The sequence below is a fragment of the Salvia miltiorrhiza genome, chromosome 8 (genome assembly GCF_028751815.1).
Source record: "Salvia miltiorrhiza cultivar Shanhuang (shh) chromosome 8, IMPLAD_Smil_shh, whole genome shotgun sequence".
In the NCBI taxonomy this organism is placed as follows: domain Eukaryota; kingdom Viridiplantae; phylum Streptophyta; class Magnoliopsida; order Lamiales; family Lamiaceae; genus Salvia; species Salvia miltiorrhiza.
The window spans coordinates 7,520,993-7,544,933 of NC_080394.1; the positions used below are offsets into that span (position 1 = coordinate 7,520,993).

Consider the following 23,941-nt stretch of genomic DNA (forward strand, 5'->3'; position numbering starts at 1 on the left):
TTCATAATTTTAAATTTCATTCGAATTAAATCTAGTTTGACGCTTATGTGGCAAATTAAATGACAACGTCTAATCAATATCAATAAGTTGGACATCTTGCAGTCCACTTAGATTTTTATGTTGAATTGGTGCACCACTATGCAGTTCAGATTAGGGTTATTCACACTTAAGAAAAGAAATTGATGAGTTTATCAATCTTTTTTCTAGCTAGTATTTACCCAACGAAATACAAATTTTAAACTATACGAAATAAATAATCTATTATACAGTTATACACTAAAACTATACTCCATTTACGAACATAATAACAATAATTTCGGACAAAATAAAAAATAAATCCAAAATATTGCTTCAAAACAAAATATTTAGCATATGCAACGAGTTGAAAAAAAAAAGTAAAAAAGAAAGAAATGTGTTAGTAAGCGAAAATACAAAAAAGAAAAGGAAAAGGAAAAGAAAAAAGGTTAAGGGGAGAAAACCTGGCACGGCGACACCCACCAACGCACACACAAACTGCAATGGCCGGAAAACCTGGTGCTGCGGCGCCCACATATTCGCCATCGATGACCGGTCAGCGGAAGAAGAGGCCCTCGATTCAAAACGACTCTGAATGGGTCCGACCCGACGGCCGCGGCCTCCACCAGTGCCGCCCTGCATGTACGTATCCTTATTCGCTATAGCCCTTTCTTTCTTTTCTATGTCAATGTTCCAATTTTTTCGCATAAGCTTTCTGTACCCTTTCGAGATTACTGAATAACATATGCAGAAATTTGGGGTGATAGATTTTGCTTTGAAATTGTGCTCTTCATTTTTGGTATTATGTTTTTGCTGCCGTTGATTAATTGTTACTGCTGCATAACGTGAAATTTTTTCTTATCAATGTGTTACTATCTTATTCTTATTTGTTGTAATGCTCTAATTCTCCTAGTAATTGGTTTTATTTCACTCAAGGTTGATACAATAATAAAAATATATATGGGAAAGGAATGCAGCTGCAAGTTTATATTTTGGGCGTTGTGAGGGTTCAGAATCTCATATAAGATCAGTTATTCCTGATAATTTGCTGGACTGTTGGAAAGTGTAGAGCCTGTCTAAATTGAAAATTGCATTTGAGAAGTTCAGTACAAATTTCACCTTTCATTTTGCGTGATTTGGCTTATACTTAGCAGTTTCCCCCCTTTAAGAAGCAGATTTAATGTGACCTTATTTGTTCTACTATCATGTTTCGTAGTGAGATGTGAGATATTATTGTGTTTGCATTCTTATTTCTTTCATACTGTTTGCTTGGCTCATTTAGTTGGCATTCTTATACTGCCTCATCATATTAAATGCCTGTAACATTATTATATCTAGCAACTAAAAATTCCAAGTCTGCCAAAATCATGGTTCGCTTTGTTACAATCTCAATGTTGCTTTATGCTTCTGTGGCCTTTTCTAATCTTTTGTTGTCTATGCCATTTGTAACTTGCTTCCAATATTCTCGAGTATAGTTTACACAATACTCTTATGTTATGACTTATTGGCGATCGCTGTGCTTGGAATCTTGCAGTTTTAAAGACCGGCGCAGTGAATTCTGCCTCGGGGTCTGCTTATGCAGAGTTCGGAAACACCAAGGTCATTGTATCTGTGTAAGTACATGCTTAATCTGATAGACGGCACTTTAACAATTATTAGAGTGAACCTTATGTTTGCAATGCTATTCACCAGTCTTTACATTTTCTAGTATTTTTCAGTTGGAAGGATGATAAAAGGTTTGCTCTTAAAAACGGGAAAGTTTTGGAATATGCCTTCAACACATTGTCTTTGTGTCGAATTCCAAGTTTATATATCATTTATCTGCTTGATGTTTATTAGGTTTCTTCATTTTGCTCCAAGGTTGGGAAAGTTTAAGATAAACTCTGAAATACTGCCTTCTTGTCTTTAGGCCACTCACCTAATTTTTTCTAATGGTTTTTATCTCTTCGCAGAAGAACCATTGATTTATCTCTTCTTCTTATCAACTTCCTGATTTAAGATCTCTCTAAGAAACTTATTGTCCTCTGAATTCTAGCTATGGAGTTTGAATCAGATAGGCGTAATGTAAACATTTGAGATAGATGTAGAGTTTTGTGGGTAATTACTAGTACTTGATACCTCCCCCCCCCCCTATTAGTTTTGGATGAAATTACTAGATAAGGTGTCTTAGTCTTTCCTTTACCAAATTGCTTAAAGATATTATCTTTTTATAATGGAGCACGACGAAATGTTGAATTTTCTATCTTTTTCATTCAGCTTTGGTCCCAGGGAAAGTAAGAAAGCTATGATGTATAGTAATGATGGGCGGTTGAATTGTAACGTCAGTTATACAACTTTTGCTTCTCCTGTTCGTGGTCAGGTTAACCATCTTCTTTTTTCTGTGATGGTGTTCTTTTTGTACTCGCTTCCTCTCCGTACTCAACTAGTTCTCTATGTATATGAAACTTTTGCTGCTTGCCATCCAGACTCCAGAAACTAAGGATCTTTCGTCAATGCTCCACAAAGCTCTGGAGGGTGCCATTATACTGAAATCTTTCCCTAAGACGACTGTTGATGTCTTTGCTTTGGTATTGGAATCTGGAGGAAGTAAGTATTAGCTTTGAGCTTCTTTTGGCCAAACTCTTTTGTTATTCATTCATGAACTATAAGGAATCAGAGATCAAAATAATATCTTTGATGTCTTCTTCTCAAACAATATTATTTTAGTTAATTAAGATGCTCGATTAACATTTCATCTTAATTCTCTGTCTCTTTTGAAATGTTGAATTATGTTTCTTGATTTCTAGACTATCCGATGGTAGTCACTGTTAAGACATTTTTGGAATAATGCTTGCAATGCTTAGAAGAACCCTATATTGTCCGTCTCAGGTGATCTTCCAGTAATCACGTCGTGTGCCAGTCTTGCTCTTGCAGATGCAGGCATTATGTTGTATGACATGGTTGCCTCTGTTTCTGTGGTATGATTCGTATACTTGTACCTTTTATTTCCTTGTATTTCTGTGTGATCAATTCCTTCAAATGTATGTAATTATGATTGTGGCTTTCTTCTCTTCATACTAGTTATATAGGATAAAATAATCTCAAATATATATATCAGATACAAATGTCAAATTTACACGATATGCTTTTCATTCATCATATTTTACCATTTTACATGTCGATGCACAGTCATGTATCGGGAAGAATCTTCTCATCGACCCTGTATCAGAAGAAGAAAGCCATCAAGATGGGGGTCTTATGATCACTTGCATGCCATCGCGTAATGAGGTCACGCAGATGACTGTCACCGGAGAGTGGTCAACAACGAAGATAAACGAGGTATAGAGAAACATGCTGTCCAATTGATTTATAGGTCTTCAAATTTTTGGTGCTTGTCTGCAGTTTCAAGTTCTACATAAACCAATGTTTGAAACGATCACATTTAGAGCCTTGGATAGGAAAAACTTGATATTAGTAGAGATTACAAAATCACAGAAAGAAACTATGGTGATCATAGATGGAAGCTAAGTGATGTTGTTTGCAGGCAATGCAGTTATGCCTTGATGCTTGCTCCAAGCTGGGGAAGATCATGAGATCATGTCTGAAAGAAGCTGCTTCTGCTCCACAGGATTAGGCACAGAAAATTATATAAATATTTCATTGTCAACATAAATTTTGCTGCTCTTTTGTTTTAGGTAAGAAAATGTTTGCCCAGCATCATAGTTTTGTTCAAACCGTGAGTTTTGATGATGTTTGTGTCCTTTTCCTTTGACGAAGTCGGATGGAATTTGTCAAAGGTGGATTTGCTGATGCATATAGATGATCCATTTCCTAAATTTGCAGGCCAAATATACTAATTTATGTGAAGCCCTTAACTTTTCTGTTAATTATTTGATTATATTTACATCTTTCATTCATTCTGCATTTCATATTTTTTTTGTTATCCACTTGATCGAAGTATAATACTCCGCTATTGAGAGAGAGAGAGAGATGAGAACATTTAATGGATGACGGTGGGAGCATATTCCGTGTTGTCCGTTAGGGAGCAAGGGTTTTAAATGGAGGTCACTTGTAACACTGAGTGTGGGACCAACTCCCAGCTATCACCAAACCTCCGTATATCTTCTATCTCTATATATTCTTCAAATGCCGTCAAACTAATTTAATACCTTCATCTCTATTTACGTATTTTCCTATCATCTACGTATCTTTTATTTATAATGTCGCGTCTATTATCAGTTTGCTTTGATTGAATGCCATAACATAATCTTAGTTTTAGCCGTTCATTCGTGTTTGCAATTTATTTGTCGTTGACAGCGATGGATAATCCTAACATCATATTGCAATTAAATATATTCTTCTTTACTTGTCCCAGAAATATAACTCCTCATTTTAAGTCAAATAAAACCTAGTAATTGAGATGTCGCCATCGTGAAAAGGAAGATATCTTGAGTCATATTTTCTTTTTTTTATTACTATCTTATTAGAAGACATCATTATAATATACACGTATCATCTATATACATAGATGGCGTCCTCCTTTTCTAAATACTAGTATCATTTTGACGATGAAGTGCAGTCTATTGGTAAGATATTTTTCCTCTAACTAATAGGTTGGAGGTTCGAAACACCTAGAGGACTAGAGTGTGAGTGTATTTTTTTCTTTCTTTGATTAATAACAATTTTAAAATAAAATTAGACGCAGTTTTTCCTACCACGAAACGAAAAACGTTTTTCTCAAAGAGTGAGAGAAAGGGGAATTTAATAGACTATAAATTTAGAGATATCATAATAAATTACTCCATTTGTCCATAAAAATTATAGAATTTTAATAAATAATTGGAAAATGAGTAATAAGATTACAATTTTCATCAACTGAGAAAGTATTATTTTTGCGAGAATGCATAATAGAATTATTAACAAATCACTAAAATGCAATATGTATGACATAAGCCACCAACGATACCAACTCACAACTATTATGTGACTTATTGTCAAAAATTCCTGTTAAAATTTGGAAACAAAACTCCCAATTTCTAGAAGAGATGTTCCCATTCATGGTGCCGTAAACTCCATCTATATGATTGTGGAATAATTTCAACGTCGTACTACTAATTTACTATATTAATTTTATTTCAAATAGTAAGTATACAACGTGCAATATGAATTCTAAAATTAAATATCCAAACATGATTTTCGATGTTCAATGCAGTACCCATATAAGGGTTACCGAGGCAAAATGTGAGAAAATAGAATCAACATAAATATATCCATGCTTTGAACGACAAAATGCATTGCGCATGTAGTAACCCATATTTTATCTCTTGGATTAGTTTAACTAACGACATGTGCTACATTGATTTTTTTAGATTGAGCTACATAAATTTTTGTTCATTTTACACAGCAACATAAATATAATTTGAAGGGGAGGATGTGGAGTGATGACCTTAGAACTACAAATATGTGTTCAAATCCTACCAATTTTTTTTTAAAACAATTATTTATATAAATAAGAACTCATTTAAATTATTTAATAGGACTATCTGAAGTACTCATAATAATTAGGATAAATGGAGGTAGTATGTACCAACCTCGCTTCAGCCATAAAAAAAAAGGGGGGGACAAAATAGTCAGAATATGTTACAGAAATCCCAACTCTCTATTACCTGGGGAAAATAATCATAATTGAAACATCACAATCAATTAAGCAAATCTATAATGAAACATAGCTAGTATCATATATAATGAATAACAATGCAAATCCAATGATTTTCTAATACAATCTATATGGAAACAAGTTTGTAAAATCTCAAGAAAACATTGGAGCTGAAACGTTGAGGTTGATTAAACAATAAGTACTATGCTATAATTCATATAGAGTGCAGATGTGTGAATGTAATTTTCTCAAACAAAAATGACAAAAAGGTATATATTTAATGCAGCAATCACCATAAAATAAGGTCTTATCAGTCTATCAATTTAAAGGATTCATATAAATTCATATTTCCTACGCTATTATCATCATTTGATTCTTACCCTATATATGCATAAATTTATTCTTACCACGAAAAATGTCGTAATGGCATGCGAAGTTTCAGTGGAGTTAGTGGCCGACTTTGAACTTATTCTAGTAAGTGTTAGTATTATTTACTTATTTATTAAACATAATTTTTTTAATCTAAATTCTATTTATTTTTCTTAAAAATAAACAATTCCATCAATCATTTCTAGTAGATCGGGTTTGATGTACTTGTGTTCTACGGGCCTGAATCTGATGCTGTGAAAACCAGGCCCTTCTTTTACGGAGGGAGAAAATCTTACTTAAAACGAATATACACGTGGCGATAGGCCATTGGGTGGAAGTCCAAGTCAGTCAACTCCTCGGATCTTCACAAAAAATTCATTTAAAATTTTCACTATAACTGAACATTAATATACACACAACCTCCCTGCCCTCCACCCCATTCTCAACCTTCTCTAGTCTGGACTCTGGACTTCTCTCTCTCTCTCTCTCTCTCTCTCTCTCACACACACACACATACATCGTATAATACATTGCCATAAATTTGATTCATTAATTTATTTCAATTTTCCATATTCATGCTGATGCTGTCATCTCCTTCACAAGAAATAATAACTGATGAACTTCTGGGGTGGCAAGAACAACGAGATATGGAGACTATTTGTAATCAACCCTCTTAATTTTTTTTCCTTTCTTATGTCATTTTTTTTGTTTCTTCTTACTCATTTATTATCGTCTTTCTAAATGGAATAAAGCAAAGGCGACAGAGAGATGAGCAGCATGCCTAATCTGAGGGGATGAAAGGAACGATTTTTTGCAAAATTCCTGTAAGTTCCATTTCTTTTTTCATGTCTTGAATATATTCTCTTATTTTCTGGGATTAATTCTTTCATTCGGATGCCCTGTTTGTGTTGTCCAAGTCAATCAAAATCTTGACATTTGAGTGCCTATTCTTTTTTTCCTGATTTGTTGATATGAATTGCTTTGACTGGTTCTAATTGAACTAAGCATTAAAATTTGGAGAAGTTTGACATTGTAGTGTAAAGGGTTTTAGAATTGACATGAATTATTGGAAATTCAAGTGCAATTGGTCACATGTTTGACCTGACTTCATGTCTGAAAAGGCAAGAAATAAGAGGGCCTAATACACCATGCTCAAAGTTGGAAAAATTGCTTTCAATATTTTCACATGATTTCTTCTGAATGTGAGCTCTTTTTAATACTGGTGGATATGAACTCATAGTCCATCTCTTTCTGCCAGCTTTAGCCCCAATACTCAGCCAAGTTCTTGCTGCTGGATGCCCTATACATCAAACTATTCATTCATAGCAAACAGCAGTGTTTTGGTGATCGAAGAGCCATGGCTTATACTAATTCAAGATCTGTGAGGTGTGTTACATTAATTTTTTTTTTGCTCTGTATATCATCAACAGTTTGATAGTAGCAGAGGTTTTGAGTCCGGTGTTAATCTTGCAGATTTCATGATGATGTTGAATTTGGGAATTTCAATAGTGACCACTTGTTTAAGGTACACTACAAGATTGATGGAACGCGGGTGGCAGAGTCGAGCTCCAAGAAGGCTGATAAGGGTGGAAGATCACTGAAATCCAAGGTGCTATCGCGTGTCTTCTCAGAGGATTACGAGAGAGTTAAGAAAAGGATCTTGGATCCTCGAGGGCCTGCAATCCGTAGATGGAACAAGATTTTGCTAGTTGCTTGTTTAGTATCTTTGTTTGTCGACCCCCTATTCTTTTACCTACCCGTGGTGAGGCAGAATCTCTGCATCGACATAGGATTCACCCTTGAAGTTGTCTTAACAATCATAAGATCAATAGCAGATGCCTTTTATGCTATCCAGATTTACATCAGGTTCCGTACTGCATATGTGGCGCCTTCCTCTCGCGTATTTGGGAGAGGAGAGCTCGTAATAGACTCGAAGAAGATAGCTTCGAGGTACCTCAGGAGCTACTTCTGGCTTGACGCGATCTGCGCCCTTCCTCTCCCTCAGGTTTGTCGAGTGAAACTCATTCTTCCTCGTCTCGTTGTCCCCGTTGGAAGCAAAGCCTTATAACTCTGATTGACACTGTAGATGCTGATTTGGGGGATTATTCCTAGCCTAAGAGGATCAACAATGACCAACACCAAGAATGTGCTTAGGTTCATTATCATATTCCAATACATTCCAAGACTTTTTCTTATGTTTCCTCTCTCCTCACAAATTGTCAAGGCTACTGGTGTTGTCACAGAAACAGCTTGGGCTGGAGCTGCTTACAATCTCATGTTATACATGCTTGCAAGCCATGTAAGTAAATATATATGGTTGACGAAGTTGTTTTGAAGAAACAAAATGTTACATGAGTTTTTTACAATTTGCACAGGTTTTAGGCGCTTCTTGGTATCTTCTATCAATTGAGAGGCAAGAAGCTTGCTGGAGGCATGCCTGTGACCTCGAAAGCCCGTCGTGTGTGTACAAATACTTTGACTGTCGCAGGGTTATGGAGATGGGAAGAAACGCGTGGTTCTTGTCCAGCAATGTCACCAACCAGTGCAATCCGGATAAGGGCCGTTACCCTTTCGGAATCTATGGAGATGCTGTGACTTTTGATGTCACATCAGCGAGCTTCTTCAACAAGTACTTCTACTGCCTCTGGTGGGGCTTGAAGAACCTTAGGTAAACACAAACTCTTTCGAGTTTGATTGTTTTTCTCAAATACTAGTATATTTAGAGTATGGGATTGTGCAGTTCTCTAGGGCAGAATCTTGCTACGAGCACCTATGTTGGAGAGATCAGCTTCGCCATCGTCATGGCCACGCTTGGTCTGGTTCTGTTTGCTTTGCTCATCGGAAATATGCAAGTAAGACAAACACTTTTGGTTATTGTCTATTGATAAGATCCTCAAGTAATAATGTGATTGTTTTGATTTGATTTGCAGACGTATCTTCAATCGACAACGGTTAGATTAGAGGAATGGCGAATACGAAGAACAGATACCGAGCAGTGGATGCATCACCGGCAGCTGCCTCAAGAGCTGAGGCAGTCGGTGCGCAAGTATGATCAGTACAAATGGGTGGCGACGAGAGGTGTGGACGAGGAGCTGGTGCTCAAGGGCCTCCCTCTGGACCTGCGGCGCGACATCAAGCGCCATCTCTGCTACGACCTCGTTCGACGGGTTCCCCTGTTCGACCAGATGGACGAGAGGATGCTGGACGCGATATGCGAGCGCCTCAAGCCGGCGCTCTGCACGCAGGGCACGTGCCTCGTGCGTGAGGGCGATCCCGTGAATGAGATGCTCTTCATCATACGGGGCAACCTCGACTCCTACACCACCAACGGCGGCCGCACGGGCTTCTTCAACTCCTGCCGCATTGGCCCGGGGGACTTCTGCGGTGAGGAGCTGCTCACTTGGGCCCTCGACCCGCGCCCCAGCGTCATCCTCCCCTCCTCCACCCGCACCGTCAATGCCATCTCCGAGGTCGAGGCCTTCGCCCTCCGAGCCGAGGATCTCAAGTTTGTCGCGGCCCAGTTTCGGAGGCTGCATAGCAAGCAGCTTCGGCATAAGTTTAGATTCTACTCGCACCAATGGAGGGCTTGGGCCGCCTGCTTTATTCAGGCCGCGTGGCGCCGCTACAAGAAGCGGAGGAGCGCGGCGGAGCTCCGGGCGTTGGAGAGTCTCGACGAGCCATCGGAGCAGCCGGCTGTGGAGAAAGAGATGCATGTTTATGCGGCGAGATTGGCGGCGAGTAGGAGAGCTGTGAAGCATCTCAAGCATACTGATTCCGGTTCGAGCACGGCCGGTTCGTTGCAGAAGCCGACGGAACCGGACTTTTCGACCGTAGAGGATGAATAGAGTAGTGATGGATGCAGGTGTAGAATGTAAAGTTGAAATTGTACGATGATATGTGGATTATTTGACTTTATTCTTTTTTATATATGTATAATGTCTTGGGTTAGAGTGGATTGGAGTAGTAGTTAGTTTAGTTAAGTTGGTGTCCGTTTGTTGTCGAGCTAATGAGAATTTACGAGAATCGGTATAAACAAATAACCGTCGATAATTTGTTATAGCTCTTTCGATATCTGAGAATTTTTTCTATATTTTCATTCCAAAAATTGAAGTTTGAAGAAAATGAATGAAATATGAGTTGCCCAGAATTTTGAGCACAATCTCCAGACGCTGAAGCAATTGCGTTTTGTAAGTCGAGCGCGGAGCGATGCCCAAAATCAAAAGCTCTCGGGTCTTGATATTCGACAGCGACGGTTTCTGGATTGTTGGTAAAATAAGGACTGTGAATATAGAAGGCTTAGAAGCACTCGTTTACAAAATGGGCGTAGCCATGAAAGGTCGGGCCCAATGTGCAGATCTTGAAATCCCAAATTAATATTTTGGGCCTCATGCAATCTGGGCCAACAATTATTAACTATGAGTTGGTGTTGTTTCTGAAAAATTTCCCAAGTTTTTGTACTCCCTCCGTCCCACGAATCTTGACACGTTTTCCTTTTTGGGCCGTCCCATGAATCTTGACACGTTTCCTTTTTTGGCAATAATTATTATCTTCTCTCTCCTACTTTATCACCTTTATTATATTCTCTCTCCTACTTTATCACTTTTATTACCTTCTCTCTCATACTTTATCAATTTTATACTTTATTAATTACACACTTAAAACACTAATCTACAACTCCTTAATTCCCGTGCCGAACTCAAACGTGTCAAGACTCGCGGGACGGAGGAAGTATATAATTGATAATTCCAAACAAGAATAGGCTACGCTAAATATGTAAGTAATTTATACTCCTCCATCTTTATAAAATGTATCCAATTTACCATTTTTGTCCGTTCATATAAAATGATCAAGTTTATTTTTAGTAAATTTTAAACTCACAATGAAATGGGATTCTTATTTCACTCACAACACATTCAACTATTTTATTAAAACTCGTGTCATTTACAAATGGATACTTTTTATAAGGACGAGGAGAGTATAATCCATTAGATTCCATTACATATAAACGATATATGTCTTGTATATATGAAAAACAGTTCCATATATAATTTGAATTTTTTTTTTCTAACTTGACATACATCCTATCAAAAAGCTTAAAAGCTTTTACAAATTAAGTTAAAAATAGAGGAGTATTATTTTTCACCTCAAACTAATATCAAATTATCAATTATATCTCATTAAAAATATTTTTTTAACCTTTAACTATCGATTTTATATCAATTGTACCCAAAAATGACGGCAGGGTAGGGCATGCTTTCGGAGAAGGAGAAAGTGACGGGGACGTCCTGCAAGAGAAAGAGAGAGAGTGTTTATTGGGAAAATTTAGGATTTTTATTTTTTAAATATTTTTTAATGATATGGCATACATGTCAAAATAATATGATGTTTTTTTTTATATATCGTGACAGTCCGACAATCCACGTCAATTTTCTGGAGCTGAAAATACATGCAATGTACAACTGATATAAAATTGATGGTTGACGATTAAAAAAAATTCCAATAATTCAATATAAAAATAATTTGAGATTAAAAATGATGTTTAACCTTAAGTTATAAAGTTTCATATTATTATACAACATATATTATAACTAACTCTAACTTATATCTCCCAAAGTCAAATTCTAGCTAAACTCTAGCAATACTCTGATCAAAATTGTCCCAATCCAACACTTTTAGCTCTGTACCATACAAAAAAGATAAATTCCACATTCCTTCTTACAATCTTATCCACTTGAAATGAGTTGCAAGTAAGTGCTGCAACAACTCTAATTTCTCAATTTTTGACAACTCAATGTCTTCAAAAAGCCTATCAATAAAGGTCAAACGCTCAAATAGTACAAAATCCTTCCTTGTGAATTGTGTTTCTTTTTTGTCTGTGCATAACTTAATCATGACAGTCAGGGGCGTAGCCAGAGGGGCTCAAATTTTGAAAAAAAATAAATTATAATATGTCTAAAAATGTTGTTGTTATTATTATTATTATTATTATACTTGTATTTTAGTAAAAAATGTCTAAAATGTATTGAATGCCCCCAAAAAATTTTTTAGTAAATGTTTTGAACTATATTATCTATGAAAATGTTGTTATTATTATTATTATATTTGTATTTTAGTAAAAAAATGTCTAAAATGTATTGAATGCCCCCAAAAAAATTTTTAGTAAATGTTTTGAACTATATTATCTATGAAAATGTTGTTATTATTATTATTATTATATTTGTATTTTAGTAAAAAATGTCTAAAATGTATTGAATGCTCCCAAAAAAAATTTTAGTAAATGTTTTGAACTATATTCTCTATGAAAATGTTGTTATTATTATTATTATGTTTGTATTTTAGTAAAAAATGTCTAAAATGTATTGAATGGCCCCAAAAAAAAAATTTCGGGGGCGGTAGTTCAGCCCCCCCAAAAAAAATCCTGACTCCGCCACTGATGACAGTATATTTAAAGGTTGACATTATATATGAAAAATCAAGACCAGTACATGTTTGTGTACTTTGTGACAAGCTCACTTTTCATACTCTAAAAAGCATTGACTTAATAGAGCTCCATTCTTGGTGGGGACAAATATGTTGCATACATCTTTGATGCGCATATTCAGATTTAATTCAATCATTTTTAGAGCATGCTTTGAAATTTTTGAACGACAAGAATTTAATATTTTCACATCTTGTTCTTAGATTAGTTGATACGTGATTATACAGCATAATTAAAATTAGATGAAGTTGTTGTTATGTTAGTAGTACATATTTCGATTTTTTTTTTATGGTTAAATTAAAAAAGAAAATGCATGGTATGTTTGCAAGAAATGAAAAAAAAATGATTTGAAAAAGTATAGGCAATTAAATAGGATACGAAATGGTGCCAAGACGATAGGCGAAAGGCCTATAGAGCTTCATGGGCCAAAGATTCCACTGTTGATAGGCCTGGCCCATAACAGTCTGTTTTGCTTTAATAGATCAATTCTTTAGTCAACTTTCAATATTAAAAAAAAAAAAAATCTACAAGATAAGATAATAATGAAATCGGGTCATATATGTAGATCTTGACTCCTGAGACGATCTGACAGTAATTATGAGGTGGAAATTTATATACATTATAGTTTTTCCAAATAGGTTTCAAATCAATCCATTTTGAGGTATAATGGGAATAATTTAACATAGTTTAAAATACACCAATGTTATGGTAAAGATTTTGCAAGTTATAATAAATTGCAACCTTCGCTTATTATGATCATATGATGAGTATAATATTGAAATCTTAAAAAAGAAGTATTGGAAACAAAATTTCAATTGCTTCAACGTTGTCATTGGTCACAACTGATTTGTGTTAGCTAAGATGACTTTTATTTTTCATAATAATTGATAGCTTCTATTTCAAATCATTTGCATTAAACGCAATGAGCGCTTCCAACATTTGTCTTTTCTCCTAGCTAGGCATAAATAATAAAAGAAAACGATGATATGGGACAATTCTTGTCACAATTATGCATATAACATTATGTCTACATTTATCAATAGTTTAAACACCAATTGTATTACAATAAAACTAATGATATTATCATACTGTATATTTTCTTTCCACTTGGTTCCTTTAAACCGATGAAGTCGAATTTAAGCTAATGAAATTGGAGTTTATATGATTCATACGACAAGATTGGACCTAAAAAATGTTCTGAATAACATAATTAATGGTTGTCAATTTTGGATTATATATACCAAATTTATTTATATAAACTTAATTTTCTGGGTCGCATAAATATTCCCGAACCAAAAAAAAAGGGAATTTTTTCTTCAGCCCACCAAAAAATCGACCTTCTAAGGACTTTATGCTAAATTTGTGCCTAAAATTCTCAGTAGTTGCCAAAAAGAATTGGCAATTAAATAGACTTTTTAGTAATTTAATAATGTGACAAAGAATTGATTTCCACAAAGAAAGATCCAAGTCATGTGAAGATGCCTGGATCGAGAAAGTCTATTTAGGTATTACTCCACTTGGTTCTTTGTTATATATTCATTTTTAATTTTTTTGGAACCAGGTATTACTCAAACAAACCGTTGCCCATTTGAAAGGCCAATTTCTTAGCGCTGACCAATTGTTCAACAGACAACTAGTAAATAAAAATTATGGCATAACATAAAATCAATTATTATACAATAAAAAAAGAATATTAATTCAAAAAGATACATTTTTAATAAATTTATTTTCGAGGTGATGTGTAGCCCTTTTAGATCCGTGAAATGAAAAGTAGTCAGAAATAAATGTTGCACTATAGTATTTCTTCTGATCGTATTTAACAACGTGACATGTTAGAAAAACTCGACCATCAAGATTTAATGCAATGATAACTAATTTGATCTATTACAAATTTGATTTAGGATATTCAAATTCTAGGTCATCAAGTCAAGTTTGGATTACTAGTTTAATTTGCCTCGTCGCGATAGAGCTTCTGCAATTTGAGTGCATTTGGCACCTTAATTTTAAGTGTGTACGTAAATTGAACTACGTTGACTTCATAAAAGTAAAAGGAATATTTTTTTAGCTTTTGACAATGAGAAATATTAATAAATTTGTCAGATGATTTAGTGTTAGATTTCGATCGTAATTATTTGATAAGAATTTTTGCGCTGTTTATTCACGTGAATGAGATCCAATCTGCATGCCATGTGAGCGTTTACTCCCTAAATTTCTCAGACTTAATTGATTAAAAGTCTATCGAAAAATTAAATGCCAACTATTTTAGGAAGAACATAAATGTTGTTTTATTTCAGATAATTTTTCTGGAAAAGAAAAATACTTGGTACTTGGCAGTGATTAGTGATATTATACGTTCGAATATGTTATGATTAAGGAGTAATGGTGCAAGATAGTTTTAGAATTTTTTTTTAAAAAAGTTATCAATGTGCAATTGTGCATGGTTTTGAGTATGGTTTAGAATATGAGAAAGTCAAACCTCCTAAGAGAGAATGGAGGAAAGATGATATTACCTGCACGTGAATCTCCACAAGCACATACTCCTACTATTTAAGAAAAATACTAGCTAGTAGTAGATTATATTTTGTAAGATGTGTCACATATAAATTTTAATTTTTGAGTAGTACTGTCACAATTAGCTCTCATAATCTTGTGATATACTCCCTCTGTTTTTTTTTAAGTGTCCCATTGAAAAAAAGTACATATATCAAGGAAGTTGGAGTATTACTTTTGTGCCCATATTTATTATTTTCAAAGTGTAATAAATTTATTCTCAAATTTTGATATAGGACATTTAAAAATGGGTAAAGTAGGAACTTTGTCATTTTTTATTCTCAAATTTTGAAATAGGACACTTAAAAAGGAACAATAAATTTATCTTAATAGGACACTTAAAAAAAACGGAGGGAGTAGGAGCTAGTTTTATTCACATATTTTCAAAAACTTGAAAGTAATTTTTCATAAATGTGCATAGAGTATGAACTGGTAGAATTTCGAATTATGAAAAAACTCATTCTTATTCAACTTAAGAAAAAATCTTATTCCTCCAAACTCAAGTCAATGGGCAACAATGAAAAAGAAAAGGAAATTTAGTAGGCTTTTGAAGTAAAAAATTCAGCGTTTTTCCTTTCCAAGTATTAACACTTTTACGTATACGTGCGGTAATTAGTATGTTTAGGTGCTTTTAAATACACCAAAACGGAATGAGATTCAGTGTACCACACTTTATGTCCCACTTCGTGTTCCACTTTCAATTTTATTTATTTTCTTATATATTTTTTCTTCAATTTCAACGTTGTATACTTTAGTTTAATTTTGTGATTATTAACTAGGATTTATTCTATCAATTTAGGGTATTTAATTATTTTTTATCATTTAATTTCACTTTTATTACCTAATATAGGTTGATAAATTCAAAGTCATTGTATATATATTAAATGATTTTTTGAAATAAAAATAATATATAATTCATAGTATTATAATAAACTTTATTTTTATAATAATAGATATAAGCATAGGACAGAATGACACACATAAAATTCTGGGACACTGGATCTCATCCCAAAACAAAACTCCCCCTAAAAAAAGTTACACCAAAACCAATTTAATACTCACTGTTTTGCATATAACTTAATTTATCGGTTAAACACACCCTCCAAATCATTTTCGTTGATTAATGATTAATTTGTTTTTAACTATCTACGTATTTTGACTCTCAAACCACCCAAGCAGTACCCCAAAGTGAAAGGGAATTAATTCACTTATTATTAATTATAATTAAATTTGTTCTTGTCTAGAAGGTTCATTAATTGATCACATTCACATGTTTCTGGAAGCCCCCATTTTATGCAATAAAATTCTACTCAAAGGCAAAACTTGTAGGGGTTAGTAATATATCAAGAATTTGTTATGGAAGATAGAATCTTGATTGTTTTGGAAAATGGAGATATTTTTTGGGAATCCTGATAACTTGAGTGTTCAAGTGCATCTAAATCATCTCATATTTATGATATGAGATTTCTTTAGTCAACAGAAGGATATCGAACTTGTTATTTAAGTTCGTGTGTGTTATTTAGCACGAAGATTTACTTTCTAAACGAGAAAATAAATCATGACCACTTGAAATTTCGTTCAGCTAGAGGAAAACCTCTCTCTATATAGGTTTTATTAATTTTAAAATATTTATATATCACTAAATTATAATTTATTAATTAAGAGAGTATCTTTTCAGTTTTGATAATTTTATGAATTTACTCCTAATTAAACTCCCACGTGAATATGAGAAACTGCAAATTTAAAAATTATAATTAAAAGTAATTAACTAAACCAAATTAACATTTTTCTGTCAAGTTCAAAAAATATTGAATAGTGGAAATTTTTTTTGAGCCAAGTGCACAAATATAGAACGAGTTAATCTCTTCTGTAATCATCTTTCTATACGTAATTATTAGCGATGATTTGACTTGAAGTGGGACCCAACGTAATTAAATAAACGACTTCAGTACACTCTAAATATTTACCTTTTCCATGTACTTAACTAATTCGACTTTAATCCTATTTTTAAATTCTGGAAACTAGACTTAAGTATTTCCATAACTAGAAAGATAATGACACGTAGTTCTTTTTCCTTCCATGCACACAGCATCTCACAAAAACCAATTTGAAATTTTATATTCAACGTTGCAGTTGAAACTTTATCCCATTAGAAACATATATAAAATCACGTAAAATTTATGCTTCATTATAACTAAATTATTCGAACTCACCTAACCCCCTGCTTCCCCTGCAGAAAGAAAACTGCTAACTGTTCATTTTCTTTTATAGGGTGCATGAATTGTAGTTTATGATTCGATATTCAGAGTGATTAGCAAAAAGAACTTGATTTTGAATAAAAATGTAAAAAAGGTTTGGAACTTTCACGAAAGTTGAAAAATACTCCGTATTTTTAAGCTGGCATATATATTATGTGAATAATTGATCAAGTTTAATATACTCCTTTTTACTTTTTCGATGGACAAACTCTTAACAAGGCGTTTGATTTTGTGAATGAAATAGATAAAATTGATAGAATTTGATGAGTGATTAAATAATTTATTTAACTTTAAGATAATATATTATTCATTTGAGTGATTAAATACAGGTTGAATTATCAATTACGAATTCAATCGTACAAATCAAATATTGAATTAAGGTAAAATATTTTATCAATCATGTTTTAACATTCAAACTAAACTATCTCCTTAGGAGGTGTTTACTTTGGAGGATTAGGCTTAATATATAGATAAAAATAATAAAGCTAATCTCTTATTTTACTTTGACGGATTGCAACTTTGGGATATCCCAAGGCTCTTGATTATTTTTATCCTTCAAATTAATTTTGCTTGATTATTATCCCATGAAAAGAGTGGGATTGCAGATATCCTACTCTTGAAAATAAAAATACTCAATCATATATATAATCAATCATGCAAAGTAAATGAACTTAATTGATTTAATTAATCATATTTTCAAATTCTTGAAACAGACTTAATTATGTCCATAACTAGCTAGAAAGTTATGTGCCCCGCATTTCTTTTTCCTTTCATGCACATAATAATTCTGACTTAAATCATTAAAAGCATCTCTCAAAAACCAATTTTAAAAAATATATATTCAACGTTGCAGTTGAAACTCTATCCAATTATATTTAACACATACATAAAATTCCAGTTTCATCATAATTAAATTATTTCGAATCCACCTAATTCTTATTTCAAAATCTTCTTCTCCTCCTACCCTGCAGAAAGAAAACTGGTCAGAATCCAAAAAAGAAAATTAAAAAATGATAAAATTAATTAGCTGAAGAATTAAACACGGTTCGAAAGAGCCGCACAAGATTGAATCATCCACAATTACAAGCAAAATCAGTTCCAAAAAAAGAAGGAAAAAAAAAAAGTTTAGGCCAAACGGCAATAGCAAAGGTTGCTGCAAAATGCATCTACGCTCAACATCTTAGTACAAACAAAACAGGTGCCAAAAGTCAACCCCTCAAGCCCACCCATTTTCATTGCCTACATAAGTTTCGTCGAAAGCAATCTTCATTCATTCATTCAAATAATCTGTTCATCATTACGTGTCTCACTTCCATAATTAGCTGCATGTTCTGAGCTTTTCTTTAATTTGTTGAGGAAGAAAAGGGCTCAAACCACGTCTCTCCCTTCCTCCTTAATTTTCTTCATACTTACTTTATTCTCTGATTCGATCATCAAGGTAACACCGATGATTCTCTGCACTTTTCAAGGCTTGTTTTTTGTTGTTTAAAATCATTATATTCTATTTTATGATGGTTTGACAAATATGAATATGATTTTTAATTCGCTTCCTCTGTTTTGGAGTTTGTGAAATGATAATGTGAAGAAGAGGCTTTGAGTTGGCCTCACGTAATACATTCCATTTCCATTACCATAAAGTCTTCTAATTTTGAGGCGTAGATCTGAATAAAAAATCGATTCTTTTTTTTTTTTTTTTTTTTGAGTGGGAAATTTGCAAGGTGCGACCTTCTTTCGCGGCGAGGTTGCAGGCTTTCTCGTTAGTAGCTTAATGATTTTTGTATGTGAAGGAAGTGTGTTGAACTCGTTCACATTGATTAGTTATATTTTAGGGGCTAACCCCATGTGAACTTTGCTGCATTTTTCATGGTGTTGTTCTTCACACTTTACTCACCACCCCTATATATGTTCTCCAACCTGCACACAATCCATCGCTAATCAAGCCTCCTCTATTTTGACTAGATCTACATTAATTCTTGAGGTCGAACAAGATTAGTTGTACCTTTCCTTTGTTGATTTTTGTGTAAGGTGATGTTTGCATATTGCAGGTAGCTTTGCTTTTGTAATATGGGAATGTCGAGAAACGTGAGAAGCGGTGATTATTTGGAGGGAATGCTGAGTGATTACATGGGTGGGAAGGGGGCTAAGTTGAAGGTGCAGAAGAGCTCCCCATCTAAGCTTGTCACAGTGCTAACATGCTTGCAGTTCGCCTTCGCCGTCTACGCCACCTTCCTCCTCTACTTCATGAGCCCCTCCGTGGATCTCCGGACCAAGCCGGACTTCTCGTGGGCTACTAAAATCGCGCACCAATGGAAGCAGTTCATGGTGGTGAGCCATTACCAAGAGCCCAACGCCCTGGTGCGAGCTGATCAGCTCGTCGCCCCACGAACTAGCCCCTCCGAGGTGTGTGAGCACGAGCAGATAGACTTCGTGCAGAAGAAGTCCAACGACGAGGTGATGATCAAGTTCAAGAGGGATCTGTACCGCGACGTGCAGAACTTCCAAAAACAGAATATGGGGACTGAGACACTCTCGGAGCTGATGGGGATGAAATCCAAGTGGGATTTGCATGGCCCCAACATCCCCAAGGTTACTGTCATCTTGAACCACTTCAAGCGCAAGACGCTCTGCGCTCAGCTCGAATCGCTGCTGCATCAGACTCTCCCATTCCATCATGTTTGGGTGCTCTCCTTCGGGAGCCCTAATGAGAAATCACTTAAAAGAATTGTTGAGAGCTACAACAATTCAAGAATCAGCTTCATTAGCTCAAGCTATGATTTCAAATACTACGGCAGATTCCAGATGGCGTTGCAGACGAAAGCTGACCTTGTCTACATTCTCGATGATGACATGATCCCGGGAAAGAAGATGTTGCAGATCATGTCGCACGTTGCAGGAACAGATAAATATAAGAATTCTGTTCTAGGCAGTATTGGGAGGATCTTGCCTTTCAGACAGAAGGATTTCACCTTCCCTAGCTATAGAAAGTTCCGGTCCAAGGAGGCTGGCTTGTATCTACCCGATCCGGCCTATGATATCACTATTGACAAAGTTGTGCAGGTTGATTTCCTGTCTAGCTCGTGGTTTCTCTCTGCTGAGCTCATCAAAACTCTCTTCATCGAGACACCCTTAACTTTCATGACCGGTGAAGATCTCCACTTGAGGTATGTGATCTTGTGGACTATTTGATGATCTTGTGAGTACATTAGTTTGATTAATGAAATTTGGAATATGGATTACAGCTATCAGCTTCAGAAGTATAGGAATGCGGGCTCGTTCGTGGTGCCCGTGGATCCGAATGATAAGGATACGTGGGGTGATAGTGAGCACAGGTTGGCCTATGTGTCTGAGACTACTGTGATCTTCAAAGACATTGTTCAAGTTCGAGATGATCAATGGTGGAAGGCCCTCTCTAATGGCTATGTAACGCAGTGGGCGGCTATGTACCCTCAGAAGATCGATGCCCTATTCTACGCCCACTCTATCGATGAGGTGAAGGCGCTTGCTCCTCTGCTCGACAAGTTTAGGTCAACCGTGGGAAAGAAGGCCTACATTGTTGTCTCCGGGGGCAATTTCTGCCCCTGTGAGGAGGCCGCTGCCGCCTTGAAATGGCCTAAGGCAGTTTGCAAGGAGAGGAGGTTCAAGATTTTTGACCTTGGCATTGGTGCCATCTCCAGCAGCTTCTCCAACTCGGAGGTTCCCGTGCTACAAGGCGTGTACGCTAGCATGAAGGGGCTGATTAAGATCCACAACCCTAGCGTCGTCATCACGGTCTCAGACATCGACTCAAACGTGAAGAAGGCGTTGAGGATGGCGACCGAATCCACTAATATAAGCACCAATGGTTCCATTTCTACATTGGTGCTTCTTCCAAGAGCCTCTGTGCCAAAGGTGCTCTGGATGGCCGATCTCCGCCCTACCACGCTGCCTAGTAAGCCCTTGTCTACCTGTCTTGGCTAATTCTATGTTCTTGTTTTCATTATGCTGACCAATTATTTAACCTAAAACAGATTGGAACAGGATGAGATTAACAATAAGCATCATCACACAAAATCGGCCTACATCTCTGGCGAGGCTACTAAATTCCATAAAAAATGCCTACTTCCTAGGCGATGAGGTGGCCATCACCTTCAACATGGATAGCAGAGTCGACGAGGCGACACTAAAACTAGTGAATGCGTTCGCATGGCCACACGGCCCGAAAGTCCTACGCAGGAGGATCATCCAGGGTGGGCTGATACGTGCCGTGAGCGAGAGTTGGTACCCCTCCTCAGACGATGAATTCGGACTACTACTCGAGGATGACATAGAGGTCTCACCCTATTTCTACCTCTGGATCAAGTACGCCCTCCTCGCCTACCACTACGATCCCCAAGTCTCCCTCCCGGAGCTCTCCTCTATCTCGCTATACACGCCACGCATCGTGGAGGTGGTCAAGGAGAGGCCAAAATGGAATGCTACAGACTATTTCAAACGAATCCACCCCAATACGCCTTACCTCCACCAGCTACCATGCAGTTGGGGTGCAGTATTCCTACCAAAACAGTGGAGAGAATTCTACGTCTACATGAACATGAGGTTCACTGAGGATGCAAAGGCGAATCCGGTTCAAATCCCTAAATCAAGAACCAATGGTTGGCAAGCCTCGTGGAAGAAGTTCCTAATCGACATGATGTATTTGAGAGGGTATGTTAGCCTCTACCCCAACTTCCCCAACCAGCAGAGCTTCTCCACTAATCACATGGAACCTGGTGCTCATATCAGCGCTAAGGACAATGTTGTGAAGCATGATAAGTCGGATTTTGAGGTACCCTTGATGAAGCAGGATTTTAGGACATTCTTGCCAAATGGAAAATTGCCGCCTGCATCGAAGCTGCCTTCTTTAAACTTGTTCAACCAAGCATTGTCTTTGAAGGGTTTGAAAGCTGCGGGGGCTAAGCTGGGGCAGGATGTGCTTGAATGCACTGCAACTGAAGTAGTTATGGTGAATCATGAAACTGGTTTGCCTTCACATTGTGCAAGATTCTGATGATGTGATTTCGTTTTTATTTTTTCTATTATTTTGGGATTTTGGTTTATTCATCAAATTTGTTTGTTATTGTAGATTTATAAATAGAGAGAGGGATTGTGTTGTTGGCAGGGGAAATGTGGAATTGTACAAAAAGAATCTGGGAAGTGGGGAGAAAGATGATTTTTGGTTCCTATTTGATGAAAACAAGAAATATACATATATACTACATGAAATTGTGACTTTGATACACACACATATATGGGTTGATTATCGTGAAAATTACAATTTAAAATAAAAATTAAGATCATTGCATCGACGTGTAAAGTTACTGCACCCGTCCTGAAATTAACTGCACTCGAAAAAAAATAGAGTTAAATTTTCGCTTCTTCAAGGATTATTTCAGACCTAGGTTCTGCATTCAATCATCAAGATGATATGCATCCACTATAAATATTCAAGATCGAATGGCTGAGAATAGTTATGTGTTCTCATTTTAAATAAAAATTATCATGTGAAACTTTCCATATATATATAGAAGGTGGATAGAGTGAGAATACATTTTATCCTAATAAATGAGATGATTTATAAACCATATGATCATTATATCTATGGTCTAGATCTAAGACCTATGAAAAATTCAATGTAGCGAATTGAGTTAATAAAATCTATGAATAAGATTAATAACAATCTATGAATAAATCAATTATAACTCATGAATAACAGTATTAAATTAATGTGGTAAAATTTCGCCTCGTCCAAGATTCGGACTCATGTGTGAATGTTGTCCGTGCGTTTAGTGACTTGTATGTTAATCTCAATTCACATTATTAATCGCAACCGTAAAATTTGAATTTATGGTGTTCCATATTTAATCTCATTTCTCAACTCATATTAAAATATAAAATATGAACCATTTCCAGTCCTTATATCATTAAGATCTATGGTTGATTCATCACTTTGTTATATGAATTCAAGGTACTAGGTTCGAATCTCATAGGGAGTAAAAAATTTAATTTCCGAATTTCAAATATATACACAACGAATTCAGACATATTCTACGTAGAATTTAGCCATTTGCCCTGTGATTGCTCAAAGATTAAATGACTGTTATTTGAACATCTCCCCATATATGTGGCTATGTGTTAATATAGGCGTGTGTGTGATGTATCTCTTATTTGTCAAATACTCCCTCCGTTTTTCATTAAGTGTCCACAACCGTCAAAATACACATACCAATCAAATAAGATATTTATATTTGTAACCTTAGTAATTATATAGGGTGCGGTTATAGTGAGAATCACACTTATCGTGAGAACATAAGAACCATTAAAATCAATGCATCTACTATATAAATTAATGCATTCGCTATTAAATTTAATGCATCCGAAAATAATAAATTTTTTGCTCCCTTCAGGATTCGAACCCAGGATCTGCATTCATCCACCAAGATGATGTATCCACCGTAGATCTTGATGATCGAATGGTTTAAAATGGTTCTCTGTTCTAATTTTATTTAGTGGTTCTTATTTGAACCTCTCCCTATCATAATAAATGCATATGTACAACTAATTATTATATTCATACAAGTATTAAATAAGGATAAAATAGGAAGAATGTTATAATCATAC

The 23,941-nt window shown here is 35.4% G+C and overlaps 3 protein-coding genes across 5 annotated transcripts; all 3 read left to right on the plus strand.

Annotated features, from left to right (window-relative positions):
- The first annotated feature begins 428 nt into the window (after positions 1 to 428).
- On the plus strand, positions 429 to 3,881 carry LOC131000603 (exosome complex component RRP41-like). Its single transcript, XM_057926613.1, has 7 exons — positions 429 to 657; positions 1,550 to 1,628; positions 2,272 to 2,374; positions 2,481 to 2,601; positions 2,884 to 2,972; positions 3,184 to 3,333; positions 3,539 to 3,881. Exons 1-7 carry the CDS (start codon positions 519 to 521, stop codon positions 3,626 to 3,628), a joined length of 771 nt encoding a protein of 256 aa, XP_057782596.1. The 5' UTR covers positions 429 to 518; the 3' UTR covers positions 3,629 to 3,881.
- A 2,553-nt stretch (positions 3,882 to 6,434) lies between these two features.
- LOC131000544 (protein CNGC15b-like) lies at positions 6,435 to 9,967 on the plus strand. Its single transcript, XM_057926518.1, has 8 exons — positions 6,435 to 6,679; positions 6,772 to 6,843; positions 7,278 to 7,405; positions 7,493 to 8,024; positions 8,106 to 8,318; positions 8,395 to 8,687; positions 8,760 to 8,871; positions 8,950 to 9,967. The coding sequence occupies exons 3-8, from the start codon at positions 7,377 to 7,379 to the stop codon at positions 9,862 to 9,864; spliced, it is 2,094 nt and encodes a 697-aa protein (XP_057782501.1). The 5' UTR covers positions 6,435 to 6,679; positions 6,772 to 6,843; positions 7,278 to 7,376; the 3' UTR covers positions 9,865 to 9,967.
- An 8,301-nt stretch (positions 9,968 to 18,268) lies between these two features.
- LOC131000527 (uncharacterized) lies at positions 18,269 to 22,546 on the plus strand. 3 transcript variants are annotated; one of them, XM_057926487.1, is made up of 4 exons: positions 18,269 to 18,503; positions 19,351 to 20,466; positions 20,545 to 21,233; positions 21,313 to 22,546. In XM_057926487.1, the coding sequence occupies exons 2-4, from the start codon at positions 19,370 to 19,372 to the stop codon at positions 22,329 to 22,331; spliced, it is 2,805 nt and encodes a 934-aa protein (XP_057782470.1). In that variant the 5' UTR covers positions 18,269 to 18,503; positions 19,351 to 19,369; the 3' UTR covers positions 22,332 to 22,546. The 3 variants fall into 3 exon arrangements, with proteins under 3 accessions (XP_057782470.1, XP_057782468.1, XP_057782469.1); XM_057926485.1 differs by lacking the exon at positions 18,269 to 18,503 and adding an exon at positions 18,512 to 18,743; XM_057926486.1 differs by lacking the exon at positions 18,269 to 18,503 and having other exon boundaries at positions 19,016 to 20,466.
- Positions 22,547 to 23,941: the final 1,395 nt, after the last annotated feature.